General features: G+C 41.2%; 1 protein-coding gene across 14 annotated transcripts in view; it reads left to right on the top strand.

Annotated features, from left to right (window-relative positions):
* Window positions 1–19,867, top strand: part of PHACTR2 (phosphatase and actin regulator 2) — a gene marked incomplete at its 3' end in the record, with an annotated part of 162,369 nt that overhangs the window by 110,910 nt on the left and 31,592 nt on the right. For 5 of the 14 annotated variants that reach the window (XM_081094331.1, XM_081094328.1, XM_081094330.1 and 2 more), the window contains exons 3-5: window positions 72–152; window positions 4,919–5,077; window positions 15,169–15,700. In XM_081094331.1, the coding sequence (XP_080950457.1) occupies window positions 72–152; window positions 4,919–5,077; window positions 15,169–15,700 (772 nt within the window). Of the gene's footprint in view, window positions 1–71; window positions 153–4,918; window positions 5,078–10,642; window positions 10,883–15,168; window positions 15,701–19,867 lie in introns of all 14 variants that reach the window. The other 9 variants (XM_081094321.1, XM_081094332.1, XM_081094320.1 and 6 more) reach the window with 5 other exon arrangements.

Raw genomic sequence — 19,867 nt, 5'->3', positions numbered from 1 at the left:
TACTTGGAATGTTTTTCATAATTATTTTGAGCAATGACTTGATTCTTACATGTGCTTATTCTTTTTAAAAGTATTAGAAAGGAAGATATCCACAAGACAAAGTAGAGAGGAGCTGATAAGAAGGGGAGTTCTTAAGGAATTGCCTGATCAAGGTGAGGAACTTAATCATGCATTTAAAATAATTTGATCCTTCATTCTTTGGTCCTTCTTTCATTTTCCTTTGAAACTTAAGATGATCGTGGTCTTTGGGAGATAAAGCAGTGAGTGCCGCCCTATGGGAATCTTGCTTTAATTCAGAATGCCTTTGTGGGCTGCAGTGAATCTAAGGTCTTCTGGAAAAGAAATTCAATTACCTTTTTGGTGAATCCTTCACCATATGTCACTCTAAACCTAAAGCTCTACAAAGGTACCCTGTAGCTGGAGAAACAGATAAAGACACAAATACTTAAGGGACTGCTTCTTATCTCTACTGTTGAGCTTAGGTCTTTCCATGCAAGTTAACTCAGTTTGCGTAAGTGCCGAGTTTAGCTTGCCTCCTGAGTTTGGTTTCTTAAGTCTACCAGTAAAAGTAAAGAGAGAGGAAAGAGATGATTAACATACCTCTCTTGTCCTTTATAATGCACTCAAATGTACAATCAATAAGGCATGAATGGGCAAATTAAGTTAATTTGCTTTATCATTCTCTCAAGTAATTTTTTGTCCTCATTTCTTTGGATCTGTCTCTCACCTTTTCACTAACAATTATTTCCAAGTATTTTTTTCTACCTCTATCTGCTTCCCCTTTTTTCTCTATTCTCCTAAAAAGATAAGAATTAGGTGGAAACTGAGATAGACTCTCAAAAGATTGGTTATTTCTCCAAGTAAATAATACTGAATAATTTTCATTGCTCCCACTACTATTGAAACTGAATAAATTTTTTGTTGCAACATTGTTTTTTACCTCCTGCCTTCCCCCTCCCCAACATTTACTGGGGTAAATTGTTATTAGTATACTTTTATAGGAACAAATAATAAGCTATTAAATTGGAGCTCTTCTCCTGATCTATGTTCCTTGCAAAGAAATTAACATCTTTTGGCATTCACTACTTATAAATCCAAGTGACACGCTTTTTCCAACGTCTGAATAATCCAAGTGGAGCTAGGAAATGTTTTACTATTTTATTCTAGCTTCAAAGAAAACAGGGAAGTCTGGAGTGAATACTACTTTTTTTTTTTTTTTTAAGCCCTCACAATTTTAGGTATTTTACTTTGATTTCTGGCCTGTTATATATTTCTCCACTCCATTTTATGAATGAATTTTGTCTTCCCTAATTTTCTATTACTTTGAAGCTACTTATTTCCTGCCTGGGACTTTTAAAAATAAAAAATACACATCCTTAATTTTTTTTGTTTTTCCTTGAAGGTCGGCTCACAGTATAAAAATTTGTCTCCTCTCTAATCTCTCTGGAGGCAGGAGAGGAGTTTCAAATCCACTGACGGCTGAATGCTGCCTGGTCACCTCTATTTCAATATTTTAAAAAGGAAAATAAATGAAAATTTATGATTGAAACTGTCAATGAATATTAAAGATAGAGATTAAAGTCCCATTTTTTATCTAATTAAAAATTGTAGCTAGGAAAGAGTGTCCTTTTTCTAAAAACAAGTGGCAATTGTCAATCTAAAGAAATGCTTAGTATTGCTTTGTTTTTATTCTTCCTAACCTGTTATATTATTTGCATGATGGATTACAATTTTATAGACTTATTTCCCCAAAAGTCTGACCTCCTTGACCATTTTATTTACCTTTTGCAGACTGGACATTAAAAGTTTTAAGACACAAAAGAAGAAAAAAATTTTTAACCTAAACATAATATAATAGGTTTTAATGTTTGGGAAGTCATCAATTACTGAATTTTACTTTCACCTTTTGCAGAGTCCCTGTAGACAACTATAGAAATTACCTAATACTTGGACATGCCCGGTGATGCCTATTGGAAATAGAGTCTTTCCCCCTTTTCTGCCAAGAGCTGGAGAAAATAGATTTTTGTCATTTTTCCATAAATAATTATCTTGATAATTTCAGTCTGTTTTCAGCTCTAGCCAGAGACTGGAAGCTGCTGTGCTTGGTGACAGTCCCCTCTCCTCTGCCACGAGGATTCATTCTTTGCCTTGATCTTCTTGACCTTGCCTTAGCTCTTGACAGTGCTTGTCAATTATGCCCTTCCGTCAGGGAGCCAGATAGACTGTTTAAACCTCTCCAGCTACCCTGGGTTGGACCTTGTCCCACCCAACTCCATACACTCCCTCCTAGCTATTATTATTATGCCTTTTAAATTATCCTTTTTATACCAAGATCTAACTTTAATCTAAAATTTCAGGAACTGGTCGTCTCTCTTGAGAAGTTGATGGTCTAGTCCAGCCGTGGGCAAACTATGGCCCAAGGGCCGGATCCGGCCTGTTTGAAATGAATAAAACTAAAAAAAAAAAAGACCGTACCCTTTTATGTAATGATGTTTACTTTGAATTTATATTAGTTCACACAAACACTCCATCCATGCTTTTGTTCCGGCCCTCCGGTCCAGTTTAAGAACCCATTGTGGCCCTCAAGTCAAAAAGTTTGCCCACCCCTGGCAAGTTCAGTCCTCATCTTCTGGTCTTCCCTTCCGTCCTTTTCCTTAGCTTTAACCTGAGGGCATGTAGATGTTTTTGCCTGCTTGCCAGCCTCCTTCCCTTTTCTCTCTTGGTGTACTTTCTAGCCTTCTAAAGAGTCCCTCACCTTTTGTTCATACCTGATATTCTCCTGGTCTCTGTTCCTGTATTAACTATATCTCACATACACTTGTTTACCAGAAAGAGGGGAAAGCCCTTCAACCCTCTCATGCTCCTTGCTTAACCTCTTATTTCTATGTGTGCTTTAGATCTTGGTTTACTCTAATCTCACAACTCTTTTCTGAGTTTTCCCTTTTCTTTGCATATAAATGCTCCTATAATACTTGGTGTAGGCCTCTTATATAACTTGCCGTCTAGCCCAGCGTCTTCTTCTGCTTTCTCTTGCTGAGCTTTTATTGTACTTACATACATAATCTATATTAAGGACTTAACTTGTTTTAATTCCAAAATAGTATACAAAGCTAGAAAACTTTCTCACACACCAGTCAGCTTCAGTTTTCCTTTGTTTTATTCTTAACTTCTACATTTATTACAGATATGCTTTCTTTTTCTACGGTTTTTCCTTTATAAGAGTAGCTTTATTTCATATCTCAACGTAAGTATCCTTTCATATTGTCAACGATTACTATCATATGATAATCCAATTTGTTCTTGTAATAATAAATAAGAATATTTTGGTTTCTTTTGGTTTTGACGCATACTCTTTAAAAATGTATTGCCTTAATTTTACTGAAATAGTTAAGATGCACTGGCAATTGCATTGCCTTCAATTATTGTCTATTTTTTTTTTACATACATGAGTCAGATTAGAGGTGTTTGGAAGTCACATGACTAAGCAAAAACTTTTACATTTTGAATGTGTATAACTTTATGATATGTATATTTTTTTTTTTTAATATATTTTATTGATTTCTTACAGAGAGGAAGGGAGAGAGATAGAGAGTTAGAAACATCGATGAGAGAGAAACATCGATCAGCTGCCTCCTGCACATCTCCTACTGGGGATATGCCCGCAACCCAGGCACATGCCCTTGACCGGAATCGAACCTGGGACCCTTCAGTCCGCAGGCCGACGCTCTATCCACTGAGCCAAACCGGCCTCGGATGATATGTATATTTTACTTATTAAAATGCCATGCTTGTTTTTGTCAATAAGACCAGCTGATGTCATTGTGAGGCCAAAGCCATTCTCTAGTATTTCATGAAAATTTGGAAGATGGTCTGTTTTATAATGGTTGGCAAAATAAAATTAATCAGAATTGTATACATTAGCAGTAATTATGCATTTCTTCAAGTTTTCTCAGTAAAAACTTCAATTCCTTAATTTTTTTTTTTTTTTTTTTTTGCAATGGTAGCAAAGCTTCATAAAATTTTCCAGGGTTAATCTTTTCAAGCATTTCGGCAGCTGAATGAAGAGTTTCTGCAAAATCTCTTTTCACTTTAGAAACGCCTAGAAATTGTGAACATTCAGGAGTTGCAATTGGTTATTTGTGATTTAGCTAACATATTAGAAATACTATTTTCAGTTATGATTTTTAAAAATTGTTCTGTAACTACATTTTCTGCATTTTTTTTACCCCTAATATTTTTAAATTATTATTAAGCCAACTTAAAGACTCTTTGATCAGTTGTGTATAACAAAGCACATGAGTTCATTTTAATGTTTTCATAAATAAGATACTGAAAATATAATTAGCCTTGCTACCATCATTCCTTGACTGTAGAGGAGCAGCTGTTCTGCTGCATTAAGTTAACATATCATAGAGGTAATATTCTGCCGATGGTGGTGCTGGGAACATGTCATATCCTCCCACTAATTGTTTGTATGTGTAAGTACATTTCGTGTTACTTGTGTATTTTCATTCACCCTGTGTTTTTGGTGCTTGTTAAAATGTCTGTTCCATTTTTCAGGTTATTCCTTTTAGGTTCAGTTTCTGAATGACAAAGAGACTCCTAGTATTGACTTCAACAAAACTTAAGCACAAGAAGAGAGGGATTCTGCTGCCCGAGGGTGTTTTATCACTAGGCTGATCCATCCGACTATCTGAATGGCATCTGGATGCCCACTCCATAGCTGCTCCCTCCCAAGATGAAGGATTTTCTAGTTCTTTCATTTGAATGAATTATTTAGTAAAACACGGTGAAATAGTACAGGATGTATTTGGTTCCCAGGGCCTGAAACCTGAACCCCACAGTCCTACTAACTGTAAAGCTGGGTTTTAAGAAAGCCATCCAATTAGACATCTAGGTGTTTCTTTCCCTATTTTAGATGGAGATGTAACAGTTAACTTTGAAAATTCAAACGGGCACATGATACCCATCGGAGAGGAATCTACCCGAGAGGAAAATATAGTAAAATCTGAAGAAGGTAATGGCTCTCTAGCTGAAAAAGCACCACCTCTGGAGGAAAAGGCAGAAGAGAAGAAAGGTAAAATCAAGAGAAACCCCTCATTCTTTTCCTTCACCACAGCTCAATGTCAGGAATCGGGTCTTAGGCTCCAAATAGTGATGTTAAGACCAGTAGAGAGAAAAATTTGCAGATACACAGAGGAGAGAAATGATAACTAGTGAAGAGAAATTAGATAGTTTCCTCAAGTAGATGCATCCATTTTATAAGCACATCATTTTAATTTTTTATTAAAGAGGGCTAATTACCGGTAACAATCAGATGGATGGCCTCTTTAATGATTAGCGATGTCTGGGAATATTATCTTTTCCTCAGGAGCTTTTTCTCAGTATCTTCTTTGGAAAAACAAAAAATGCCAGCATTCAGAACATCTTTCTGTGCTGGTGAGACGTGGCCCCTGTGAGCAACTCAGCTCAGAAGTGAGGGTGTGGCTGGTGCATCCACACACCCAACACTGTGGGTTCTAGTCCAGGTTCTAGAAATTTCTGAGAGAGACTCAGGAATTGTCCCCAGAGATGCTGAGGATTTGGGTTGCTGTACTGGCCTAGCTTCTTCTGCTCAGTGATTTGTCTGTGCAATTGGAAATTTCAGAATATACCAGAGGCAATTATGCCATTTCCTAAAGGCTTCTTTAAGACCTCGCTTTCTGGAGTGACTATGCTATGGTAGGTTGCATAACTGCAAAATTCATGTCTATTAAGGATCCCCAGAACATTCACAAGTTCCTAGTCACTGATTGATGACCTCTGCATACCACTGCTATTACGTGCAGGCACCTCCAAACCTCATACTCACGCAAACATAAACTGAAACTCCTATAAAGTAAGGCTTTGTTGGAAGTTCTAGATCCCATGCAGCATAAATATGAATCCTCAGGAAATGGACTATTTCCTTCTGTAATGTCTGCCTCTGAGTTGGTGGATGGCAAAAATTTGTCAAACCTAGTTTAGGTTCTGTAAGCATTTTGGGAACTCTTAGAATCTGCTGGAAGCAAACTTTTCTTCTGTTCTTGATCCAAGTCCTTCAAAGACAAAGAGAACAAAAGAGCAACCTGCAGACATTGTGACTTAAAAATCATCTACTCTGGAAGCCCATCACCCCTGTTATTTGCATGTAAATTAGCCTTTAAAAATTTTTAGAAGCCTCTGGTAATAATCTGTTAGAAGTTTATTATTTTGCTTTATTCGATATTAAGTATACTATGGGACTTGTACTTAGTCTTGTTTCTTTGAAGGACTCTGGTTAAGCTTATGAGTATTGATTATGAGAAATTAACTAACATTTTTCAGGATACTATTCCTGCAACCTAAAGAGAAACAGACCTAAATAGATTTTAAGGGGATTTATTTGGAAGTATTATCACAAGTAGTGATTTCTTTTATTTTTTTATTCCAACTGTCCTGTTTCACCAAACTGTTACATTTCAAATCCATCTGTGGCCCGTGCCTTGTCCATCCTTTGTGCATTGAAGAGTTACGTTCTTTATTATGTAACAGTGCCATCTCCGGTGCTCACTTGGTCCGTGTGGGGTGTCCATCAGTGGACTGGCCAGACTTCAAAGGAGTCTTATCAACCTAATAAGAAGTTGCTGACAGTTTTATGTTAATTAAACCAGCAAGCCTTGATGTTCTACAAAGACGATGGCAGATCTCACAGGTCCATGGATATTTGAGAGATGTTTTTGTTTTCTTATTCTTTACTCAGAATGAGTACAGTCAGTTCCTTTTGGTCAAATAAGGTCCAAGGTAGCACCTTGCTTGGCTAGTCTGTATATAAGGACGTGAGATGCTGGGCATGTCGTCCCACCCCCTGTAAGACACATGGCCTCCCTCCCCTGTGCGGATGGTGCACCCACCAGAGCCCCTCTGGGAAGTCAAATGAATGTCACTCATAATTCACATCACAAAACATTAAGTTGAGTAGGCAATACTTTAATGAACAAAGGTAACCATTTATTTCTCTGTAAAGGTACCATTTAATTCTAAAAACACCGCAAGATTCACTTTTATGTCTGCTCCTCTTCTGATCCCACTTCCTGTTTGAGCTCACTACCTTGCAAACCCACCATCCCAGGTTCTTAATTCACCCTTAATCTTGGGGTGCAGCTCTCCCTTTCCTTGCACAAGAACATTATTTATGCAACCTATCCAAGAGCATTATTTCATCTATTAATTGGTTATGTTTGTAAAACCACGTCATGTGCCTTTAAAGCCTGAGATGCTTGTATCTCTTTTTAAGACAGTATGTCAGTACTTTAGTATTTGAAACATCAGTGTCCAAAAAAACCAGATAACAAGTGGCCTTCACACTGCTCTGTGGGTAGGTTTCACCTCAGACATGTGGGTGGGTGCTCCTGAGGCGCCCGGAGGCACCTGATTCTGGAGCTGGTACAGTCGTCTTGGGCCCAGCACTGGAGACTTTTCCCTGGAGACCTTCAGGGCTCCTAGTCTCTCATAAGCCTCTCAGCAAGGGCCCTTAATCATAGAAGAGGCAGAAAAACCGATCTGCAATCCGTTAAGTATAGCTTGGCATTAAATAGGAGAAATCTGAAAATTACTGGATGTTATTTCTATTGAGGACTTTCAGTGAAGTAACAAATGATGTAATGCATTTGTGCCAACATAATAATGAAGGTCTGCCATGGGTAAGACTCTGCTGGGGACCAGGAAGAGAGTGGTGAAGGAGCAATGGCCTTTGCCTGCAGGCAGATCGTGGCAGAGGAGGAGCCAGCATGTGGTACAAAGTGCCAACCACTTGAAAGGCCTGAGTGCAGCAAGTCAGGAGCTTCTCACGGGGACAAAAATCGGTCCATAGGAAGATATTTCTAAACTAAGATTTGAAGGAGACAGCAGTCCGATGCAGGAGAAATGGGGGCAGAGGTGTAGTCTAGGCAAGACAAAGATGCATGCAGTTCTCAGGTTTGCTCTGCTATTGAACTAAACTCTCCATGTGGTGGAGGGAGCCAAACATGGAAGTACAGTAAACAGCCATCCTCCAAACTATTGCATGAAAGGTGTCCTTGTCAAGCCAAAGGTCAAGGCAGCCTTTATGAATGAACCTCCTCTGGAAAAGATAATACACATAGACTCCATCAACTTAATCATGTCTTCAGGTCATATGGCAATAGTTAAAAATATAACTTGACTGAATTCATTATCTCCCAGATAAAAGGAAGAGTTTGTTTTCAACTAATGCATGTTGTTAATAACTGTCTGCTAATCAATCACATTCATTGAATAGACAGGATGTTTAAAGTGTTCTGCTTAAAATTTTAGACAATAGTCGTTTATAATTTAGTCAGAAAAGCATACTGTTTGTGTGTGCACACACACCCCCCTCCAGAATCACCACAGGGTAAACATAAACATCAGCCAGGTGGCAAACACACAGCGGTAATTGGTGGTGTTCGCAGAGAAAGGAGCGGGCCATGCTTCTCCAAGAGCCGGCCAAGCGTTTGTGTGTACTGTGTTCATTTTCCACCCAGGAGGGATTGTCGTTCCCAAATGTCATAGAGCGAACCATCTCCTCCTATGACCCAGACCTAGACCCAGAAGCTGGATTCTTTGGGGTATGATTTTAGAATTTAAAGCTATGGGCAGAAAGAAAAAAGATCCCTCCATGGTCTGCCATGAAGGCAGAGGGGGAAATTGTGAGGGTTGGTGGTGTGAAAGGGAATAGAGAGAGCAAGTGTTGTCAGTCCGTTTGACTGGCTCTCACCAGACAATATTATTGGGCTTGAATTCTATACATGATATTATGCTAGGGGCTAACCTTCTAAAGAATGAAGAAGTACTTATAGAATAGGCTTCTGCCCTACATCAAAAGACTGGCAAGTCAATGTCTAGTTATATGTTTTATGTTAAAACTAGAGGCCCGGTGCATGAATCGTGCGTGGGTGGGATCCCTCAGCCTGGTTGGTGATCAGGGCTGCCTCGCCTAGTCCCGATTGGGGCTGGCCAACTGAGGGGAGGGGCTGCCAGAGGTTGGCTGTGGGAGCGCACTGACCACCAGGGGCAGCTCCTGCATTGAGCATCTGCCCCCTGTTGTTCAATGCGTATCATAGCTACCGGCTGGTCACCCGGCCATAATGGTCGCTTAGGCTTTTATATAGAGAGATAGATGTTTTAGGTGTGCATTAACTTGTGTTGTTCTCAAACCTAACTGACTTTTGTGATTCAGTGGCCTCCTGGTTCAGACCAGGTAGGTGAAGAGAGACACTGCTCAGTTGGGGAGACGCGATATATAAACAGAAAGGCAAACACAAAGCAGCCTCTGATGCATGTTGAACCTGTAGCTACAATAAATTCATGTGCAGGAGGGGTCAAGTTGGGCTACAGTGGCTGAGGTGGGTTTCACGGCGGAGGGAGGATAAAAGAAGTTCTACTGATTACCTACCATAGCTTGAGTCATTTTTATGGTGGTTATATCAGTGGTTTGATGGGGATGTAGAAACACGGGGTGAGGGGGGTGAAGTCCTCCTTTTCTAGGATAAGAAATGTGATGCATGCTAATATTGAACTTTTTCTTGCTCACTCAATAATGGGAGGAAACATCCAGGGAAGGCTTCGTCTTGTCTGAATACTGTCTTATGTTTTTTTTATTGTGCTCCATCTATAAAGAAATGCTGCTTAGCTCTTTGGACCAGAACTGTATTTTCATGTCAGTCAATCACTATTAGGAAAAATACGGATGCGACTATATGAATGAGCATTCCATATCTCCACTTTCAGTAATGAGAGACAAATACTATTTCTCCCTCAGCTAGGGCTAGGCAAAACCTTGTGAGAGGTTCATATTCTTAGATATAAAATTGTTAAAAAAGTTTAACCCTTGTCTTTTCAAAATTGTTACTTGTGTTTTTACATCACAAAACAAGTTTGGTAGTTTTTGGATTCTGTCCCCGTAGTCGTGGCACTGTTAGGACAGGCCAGAGGAAGCTGTTGTAAGACAGGAAGCTGCCCGACTGCACCAGGAGAGCTTGAGAAAACAGTTCATCCTTTGGTGCATTGTGTTTCCTGTAACGGGTTCCACAGAGGCTCCCTTAGCTTAGAAAGTTACTGGGTTTTGACCCCAGTGAGGCAGAGCACCACCTGTCTGGCTGATGAGTCTTAAGTTCTGACAGCAAGGGGACCAAGGTAACTGTGGGTCCAGCCATCACGGGTAGTAAGCCCCTCACCCTGTGGTGGTGTGTGTAATGTACTGATCAGTCACTCTTGGGAGCCCTTCAGTTTTGTGAAATTCAATGTAGCAGTCATGCTCATACATCATCCAGCAGCCACCAATTCAAGGCTGGTGTCAGCCCCTGACGATGGACATTTATATTCATCCTGAATGTAACTTCATCAGCGTCACTTGTGCAACCCTGTGTTATCACAGGAGTGATTCATGCCCCCAGACAACGCAGCCTGGTTTGGCTTTCAGCCTTTGTCCTGACCCCAAACATTGCTCTCTCTGGTGCAGAACGCCACCCTGGTTCCCAAGGGCCAAGCAGCTGCATGTTTGTATCGCTGTCGCCGTTTGTCTCACTCCTGCTATATATGGTGTGTGTCTGTATCAGTCTGCTACTGTTCACTTTCTCATTTGTAGAGAACACAGAAAACCACTCTGAAACACCGGCAGCTCCTGCTCCACCTCCTTCAACTCTTCCTAAGCCTAAACCCAAACCTAAGCCCCCCAAAACACCTGTGCCTCCAAAAGGGACTGCTGCTGGGGCCAGCCCCAAGGGTGACGAAGTGCCTCCTATTAAAAAAAACACCAAGGCTTCTGGTAAACAGGCCCCCATCCCTCCACCCAAGCCAACAAGCCGAAACACGACCCGAGAGGCTGGTAAGTATGCCCCCAGTGGTGTTGAGTCCAGGGTGCACGGCTCTGGGGTGGGGCTGATTTGGATGGTAGCCTTTTGATTGTCTGGTGTCTTAGGGTGGAACACCAGTGCGTTTAGCTTTGACACCGAGAATGCCCAGGAGGTTCCTTTGTTGCTATCTCCATCAAAAGTAAGTTGACCAGTTGATTAGTTGACCTCATTAGTTTGGGGGTGAACAGACCTCTTTCATCCTGAGTAGCCACTTATCTGCACGAGGACCTTCAGAAAGAAACAGGAAAGCAGTGTGTCTGGTGAATGGTGATGATCTGATATGATATTATTTAGACATCAACTGGCCTTCTACCTGTTTGAGTTTATGGGTAGATTTTTGGCTTGGGTTTTCTTTCAGAATGTCTTAGGTTTGCACATAAAAATGTGACACTGCATCTTTGACATAGTTGCTGTATTGTATTGTCTTAAATATGTCCACATACCTAGTCATTTATCTATTCATAAACGACAAAGGTTGGGTCAGCCCACCACTCTCTATTGAGTCATTCCTGTTTCAGCAGAGTTGAAAGTTACATGCTCAGAGCTCCCTCCGCCCCAAACAGAGGACTTTAATCGGTTAGCAGGAAAGCATCCTACTGTGTGGTTACATGTCACTATTGCAGTTCACCAGGGCAGTGGTCGGCAAACTGCGGTTCGTGAGCCACATGCGGCTCTTTGGCCCCTTGAGTGTGGCTCTTCCACAAAATACCACGTGCGGGCGCGCACGTACAGTGCGACTGAAGCTTCGTGGCCCGTGTGCAGAAGTCGGTATTTTGTGGAAGAGCCACACTCAAGGGGCCAAAGAGCTGCATGTGGCTCGCGAGCCGCAGTTTGCTGACCACTGCACCACGGGATGTTTTGGTGATCTACAGCATCTGCAAGTGATATGTATCCAGCTCTCCTTTCACATTAGATATGCTTAACCCAAAGGGAGCGCCCATCTTCCAGTGAAGTGGCATGAGGAAGCCCACCATGCCACCCAGCTTTTATGAGACATTAATCAAAATACACATGCTAGGTGGCTTTTTGCCATTAACACGTGCATAAAAGTCCTGTCTTTTAGCAAACCTTATTTTCCCTAAAATCAGCAGCAACGTTCTTGCAATCAGCTACCATGATTTGCCTTGTTGTTGATCTTTTTCCCTTTGTAATTCATAATGCTCAAGTTTGGAGAATGGCTTAGTTGACGGTATGACAGATCTCTGAATGTAGATAGATGTCTCCTTCCTTGTGTCCCTCTCTTCGGCCTTTGACCTTGAGTGCTGGGTCTTTTCTAATGAGGGCTAAATGAAATGTCCCAGAATGCCCTGCCAACAATGCGTTCAGGCCATTTCCTGAGGGACCAGCTGCCCTCACATGTCAGCATCCATTCTTGTTGGCATCTGTATTTTCCTGACTGCCTAGCACACCGTAGGATCAGCCTCATGTGATATAGGCTCTGATCCACTTCTTCAAGAAAAGCTCCAAACTGGAGGCCAGTCCTTGGCCTCACACATCCTTCCCTCTTCCTCATACCCCACATGGTAGCGGCTCGCTATGGGCTCGGCTTACACTCCGTCTTCCTTCTCTCAGAAGAAAGCTGATTAATGCCAGGGTAGGGGACAGCTTCCATGAAAGATTTTTGAGTTATTTCCAGATATTTTATAACTTGAAGGTTTATTTACAGACTCATGATGTTCCTAAGAGAATAGTACAGTCATGTTATCCATTATATTTAAAGAAGCCCGACTGGACCACAGTGTATATAAAAATGTTGCTATTCACGGGGCTGCCACAGAGAAACGGTTGCATTGAAGTATACTATCAAGTCCGTCATACAAGGATCCTTTTGTCAAATATTGATAACACTCCATCAGAATCCAGCTGATATTCCATTTGTAACCACTTAGAACTTTCTACATGGTAATGTTTCACTTGAATAACGTTGACCTTTTAGAAAGTTACTTCAAATGCTGTTCTTGACGTTCACTCAGATGTTTTTAGTTCTCAAGGAAAGCTATCGGTTAAGATTCTATTTCTGTTACCTAATTAGTATACACCTCCAGGTGACCAGATAGCTGTTTGGCACCGTTAGCTAAATTGCCCATGAAATAAGGCAAAATCTCCTATCTCGTGTTCTTTCTCATACAGTGTCATGCACTTTGATAACAACAAAAGCAGTTAACCGGGAGAGGTGGCATTTCTTTTTGGTCCTGGCCTTCACTCAAGGTGACTTAAGCAACATGGCTGATTTCAGCAAAGTCCTGTTCGAATTGCTATGTGGAAGGGATTATGTTCAATTTACCTAAGAAAATAATTGAACATGTTTAGACATCAAATCCTTACCATATTTGTTGTGAAAAATAAATTTAGAATGGACTTAGATTGCAGGAGTTTGCTTAATTTGTCTTAGAAACAAGTGAAGATTGCTAAATTCAAAAAAGTAGAATTAACCACGGCTGGCTGGCTGCAGGCAAACTGTCCCATGAACCAGTCTATCAAGAGAGAACTAACCATGAAAAAAAAAATAGTATTGACAGGCCAGACTTGGAGGAGGAGAATACTAGTTATTGTGTATATCTAAAATAATAAAGCCCCAAGCTATGGAGACTTCTTGTAAGCCTGGATCTTGTCCCTGTGTGAGACTAGCTTCTTGTAGTATATCAGAATTGGTGAAGTCTTCCATCTCATTGTCTATTCCTTTATTTGTTCTTCATCTCGGGACCCTCCCAATTGACTTAACCAGAGGTAAGTTACAATAACATCTGTGTGCAATTCAGATTGGCTTCACAATACTAATCAGATATTGTCTGATAGCTCTGTGGAAGGCAGTTTAACCCCTCGTGAAAAAGAAGGGGCATACAACATTACAACGGAAAAAGCAATTAGGAAAAATGTATAGGTCCTAGAGCTCATGAAACAAAAGTGCGTTCTCATAGGAGTCTAACTGTATTTCCTAAGATCATATAAAGGAAGGAGAGCTAACCTTTCTTTTCCTAAAAATGGTTTGGTTAAATAAAGGCAGCTCTATCCAGAAGTAGGCAAACACACCACTGACCAAGTCCCTAGAGCAGCGGTTCTCAACCTGTGTGTCGCGACCCCTTTGGCGGTCAAACGACCCTTTCACAGGGGTCGCCTAAGACCATCCTGCATATCAGATATTTACATTACGATTCATAACAGTAGCAACATTACAGTTATGAAGTAGCAACGAAAATAATTTTATGGTTGGGTCACAACATGAGGAACTGTGTTTAAAGGGCCAGAAGGTTGAGAATCACTGCCCTAGAGGAACATAAGCAGTTGTCAGAAGATCCAGTGATACTCTTTTTCTTCAAATTATTCAACTAGTACCCACTTAGACTTTTTTTGTAGAAAAGAAATGTTTCTGCCTTTGATATTTTGCAGGAGACTTGACTTTTACAGGTGGCCCTGTGCCTTTACTCTGTCCATCACCATTGCCCATGGTGGTACGGGCCAGCACGGCAGGCTTCTCACTGGGGCCGTGCGGAGAGCTGGGTTAGAGTTCATTCCCTTAGCAGTAAGATGAGAACATTGCTTTTGGCCCAGAAAGGAGCTGGTGGTATATACCCAGGCCTCTTCTGAGTGTGGGCCACGCCATTCCCAGGAAGACACCGTAGAACCTGCATCACTTGTGGTGAGCTCAGCCTTGTGCTAAGCCCAGACAGCTGCCGGTGTCTGTCCTCTGCACATGATAGTACCCGTACTTTGGAGCATGCAGGGGCTTTTTCAGGTCACCCAAAAGGCAAGGAGCTGAGGACTCCCTTTGGCTGACCCCGTAAAGACTAGAGGAGGGCCCTAACTGGTTTGGCTCAGTGGATAGAGCGTCTGCGGACTGAAGGGTCCCAGGTTCGATTCCGGTCAAGGGCATGTACCTTGGTTGCAGGCACATTCCCAGTAGGGGGCGTGCAGGAGGCAGCTGATCGATGTTTCTCTCTCATTGATGTTTCTAACTCTCTATCCGTCTCCTTTCCTCTCTGTAAAAATTCAATAAAATATATTTTTTTAAAAAAGACTAGAGGAGGGAGAAACAAAGGACCCTTATCTCTTTGGGTTTTGCCTCAAGCATCACTCCCTCTTTGATTGGAGGCAGGGAGGGGGCAGAAAACAAAACCATTATCATTTTCTTTTAGTCATTTGTTTTTCAATACATTTAAAAATTTTTAAGGGGATGTTGTCATTGACAATTGCAGCTTGGTTAGCTTGTTTGGAAAGTGCTGTCTTCTCTGACTTTTAATGCAAAATCTCTCTATTTTAGCTGGTTCCTCTCATTCCAAAAAGACTACGGGCTCCAAAGCATCAGCGTCACCACCTACTTCTTCTTCGTCTTTTCTCAAAACTTCAAAGGAGACAGTTTCTAGCAAAACTGGGACGGTGGGAACCACAAAGGGCAAGAAAAAAACTGGCAAGCGGCCCACGCCTCGGCCATCCTCAGATGCAACCACTGCTGGTACTTCCGACCTTAAAGGAAAGCCATCGGAGGCCAAGGTGGAGAGTCTCAAAACTGAGCCAGCGGGCCCTGAGACCGAGGAGCTGAGCACAGGCAAACCCAAGTCTGCGGTCCCTCCACCGCCTGTGACCCCTCCCCCTCCTCCCCCGGACCCCCATCTTGTTCTGGAGGAACAGTGCGTTTTTGCTGCAGACACTCCTATTGTCCTGGTCAGCAATGGAGACGATGTGCCCGTCCCTACCTTAGACGCGAGTGAGCTTCTCTGGACTGAAGAGCCGACAAACACAACCACTGTCCACTCAGGCACTGGCTTCAGTGTTAGCAGAGAAAATGCAAAATGGTGAGTCGGGTCCCCAACCCCATATTCCCTCTGCGTTCCCCGAAGCTGAGTACTAAAGATCACTAAACCATTCTCCTGGAAACAAGGGAACTACTTTGTTTTCTTTTATAATTTAATCTAGTGACTGTTGGACCAACACATGTCATCCAGCCATTGGCTTTGTATAGCCCTGTCACAGGAAGGCCACGGGCTGGGCACAGTGACATGGGCCTTTCAAGTTCATTTAGAGCTGCCTCCTCACTCCTCAGCAGTCCTTTCTTTTCCCTAAGCTGTTCCCTTCTCTTTCCTTGCAGTGGTTAAGTCTTTACCACTTGTCTAGGTTGCTTATCCACTCCTGCCTACCTTCATTTCAACAAGTTATTTAGCCATCTCCTTCTCTATGAAAATAAAAACCATCAGGAAAGAACTCTGTCAAATTCCAACTCCTTTTCCTCCAATGTCAGAGCGGCTCTGCTTCTTGCTTCTTTAACTCCCCACCCAAATAAATGTTATCTCCTCTGTGGAGCCTTTCGGTGCTCATCCAGACAGATTTGGTTATTGCATCTACTCTGACAATGCTTTTCCTAACTGGGACAGAATTAACCAACACATGTCTTATTGACCTCAGTATCCCAGCAACCAGTGCAGAAGCTGGTATGCCACAGGCATGCCATCATCTAGTTGCCCAAGCCAGGAACCTGGAATTCATCCTAGGGTCCTCCTCCTCCTCTGTTCACTGCATTATTCACAGAGTCCTGTACATATTCTACTTAAAGGTAAATGAGCCATGTTAGCTGTCCTGACACACAGGCTGCCAGATTATAGTGGACACCAATTCTGTCTAGGGAAGGCTTAGACCTCGTAAATCCAGCCTCTTTTCTATTGTTTTTAAGAATAAAACCAAATTCACTCTTCAAATCACTTAATATTTCCTTTTTCAAAAAAATCTTAATCATGTTTTAAAACATTGATTTGAATCACTAGACTAAAATATTAACTTGATTCAATGACCAATAATAACCTTCATTGGTTGAATACCTATTACTGTCAGGAACAGTCAGTTATTTAATTCACACAAGCTTCCCTGAAATATTTCTGTTTAATAGGTGAGAAAACTGACACTGAGAGAAGTAAAATAGTTTTCCACGATTACCCAGGTAGTCAGTGGCAGAGCTGGGTAGACCCAGGATTGTACAACACATTCCATGCCCTAAGTAATTTTATAAGTTTCCAAAGTAGTTGCTTCCACTTCTCCTGCTTTTTTTAATGTGTTCATTCTTGATTTTTATTTGTTTGTTTTTTAATATATTTTATTGATTTTTTTACAGAGAGGAAAGGAGAGGGATAGAGAGTTAGAAACATCAATGAGATGCCCTATTTGGTTTGGCTCAGTGGATAGAGCATCAGCCTGCAGACTGAAGGGTCCTGGGTTCGATTCCGGTTAAGGGCACTTACCCAGGTTGCGGGCTCAGTCCCCAGTAGGGAGGCAGCCAATCAATGATTCTCTCTCATCATTGATGTTTCTATTTCTCTATCCCTCTCCCTTCCTCTCTGAAATCAATAAAAATATATATATTTAAAAAGAAAAGAAAAACATTGATGAGAGAGAAGCATCGATCAGCTGCCTCCTGCACAACCCCTACTGGGGATGTGCCCGCAACCAAGGTACATGCCCTTGACCGGAATCGAACCTGGGACCCTTCAGTCTGCAGGCCAATGCTCTATCCACTGAGCCAAACCGGCCAGGGCTTTTTTGTTTATTTGTTTGTTTTGCTCTTTTTTGTTTTATCATCTTAAGCACCATCATTCAAAGGAAAGCCAAGGAATGATAAATAAAGGTTAATTACTTTCTTTGTTTGACATGCTAATAAATGCTATGGGAACAGAAGATGTTGAGATGAGTGGCTGTGGTATCCCTAATACTTCCAGCACTTAGCAAATGTCTTTATTTATAGTGAGTGTTTTCCAGCATCAATTCCAACCTTTAGACCTACACAGTCCTTCTTTCAGCATGTGTTTTCGCTTGCCTTCTGTGTGCTGGGCAGTGTACCAGGCACCAAAGATACAAAAGTGAGCAAGACATTATAATTAACTCTACTTCTTACCAAAATGATATCCAACATGGCCAGGAAGTTTAAGATAGGCCTGTACTTAGGGAAGTAGATTGAATATATGCGTTTATTTTTCAATACAAGGTGCAACCTATAAAGTGATTCCGTAAGTGGTCTTCAGACTGAGAGGGCCCGCATCCAAAGGTGACCTGACTGTCCAGCTCACTTCCGCAAACACTCAGGGAGGACGCTGTGTTGTGCGAAGCGCCATGCTGCATGCTGGGGTCGATGTCAGTCTTCAGCCAAGAGCTCGCAGGACTGTCAGACGAGAGCGCTGAGCATCTGCTCTCCATTTCCACTGGGACTGTGATCAGACAGAGTGAGCTTAGGACATAATGAGCCATCGGGGTTTGCATAATAGGCTTTCCTGTCACTCAGGGCAACTACCCTGCTTTCCTAGAAGAGAGCAGAGGGATTTTTCTTCCTATATTCTTCAAAATAACGTTAAATTACAGCTCATCCCGCAGGGATGGTTTGCGTTGCTCTCGAGTTAATGAGCCTGAAATAAGTAGTCTCCCAAATTTCCTTCCAAATTCTTTCTTCTGTTTTTAAGCGGATATTGGAATTTGAATTTCTGGCTCTTAGTCACTTGCTTTACTTAGAACTCTCCCCCAGTTATGTTTAGTCAACGAATGTGTGAAATCCTGTCGTCTTATGAAGGGGCTTCTGTTTGGAATACAAATATCAGAACTTTAAAGAAGACAAGTGGCCATGTGTAAAAATACCTACCTCTGTTCACACGTTGCAGGGTGGTAACTATTTGGTAGATTTCCCTTCATTGGCAGCTTCTCCAGTACCGTGTATGTCTGGTATAACTGAAGGCAGAAACTAATAAGCCCATCTGGAGCCCATATTCAAAAGGGACTTGAATTTGTTTAGTCCCATTTCCACAAACATTCACGGAGTGCACTGTATTATCTAATGTGCCCAGGAGATTCTGAGAAATATAAAAGCCAAATCATGAGTTGACTGATGTAAAATTGGAGTATAATATTTAACATTAAATGTAAACAATAATATAACTTATAACCCATTATAACTTATAATACTAAGCATAAATAAAATATCATATAGCATAACATTTAATAGGTAGACCAGGAGACTGAAGTCTGGGTTCTAGACTGGACTTGCTTCCATGGTTGGGCAATTCACTCATGGCTCTTCTGGGTTCCATGAACTATAAATTATCTGCCCTCCTTATGCTATAGAACAGTTGTAAGTTATAAATGTATTGCAGAAGTCTTTGCAAACTATAAAACATTGTAAAATACAAGGGAGGTTAAAATAGTAATCGATAACATAAATTAATGAATGAACTAATACCAGGGCTTAATCCTGAAGTATCTTGTTTTGCTCTTCAGAATGCGTTATTAATTGGCAAATCTTTTAAATGGGTTGTGGTCACCCACAGTTGCAAACAAGAATGGCCTCCAGTGGCAATCAACTAGAAATCCAGACTACGGAAAAGCTTACCCATAAAATAGATCTTCTCTCATTTAAAATGAGATTTCACACTGTGGAAACAGTATGGTGGTTCCTCAAAAGATTAAACATAAATTTGCCATGTGGTCCTGTAATTCTTTTTCTGTATATATTGCCAAGAGAATTGAAAGCAAGTACTCAAACGATACTTGTACACCGAGATTCACAGCAGCATTATTCACAATACCAAAAGGTAAAGACAACCCAAATGTTTGTCAGCTGATGAATGGATAAGCAAAATGTGGCATATACATACAATGGAATATGATTCAACCTTAAAAAAGGAAGGAAATTTTGACATATGCTACCAAATGGATAAACCTTAAAGACATACTAACTGAAGTAGGTCGGACACAAAAGGACACATGTATAATTTCAATTATATGAAGCACCTAGAATAGTAAATTTCATAAAGACAGGAAGTAGAATGGTAGCTGCCAGGGCTGAGGGGGACAATAGGAAGTTATTATTTAATGGGTACAGAGTTTCCGTTTGGGAAGATGAAAAAGTTCTGGAGATAGATGGTGGTGATGGTTTTACACAATGTCAATATACTTAATGCAACTGAACTGTGCACTTAAAAATGGGTAAAATG

The sequence above is a fragment of the Myotis nattereri genome, assembly GCF_964212035.1.
Source record: "Myotis nattereri genome assembly, chromosome: 6".
Taxonomy (NCBI): Eukaryota; Metazoa; Chordata; class Mammalia; order Chiroptera; family Vespertilionidae; genus Myotis; species Myotis nattereri.
This window is presented reverse-complemented; position numbering and strand designations above follow the sequence as displayed.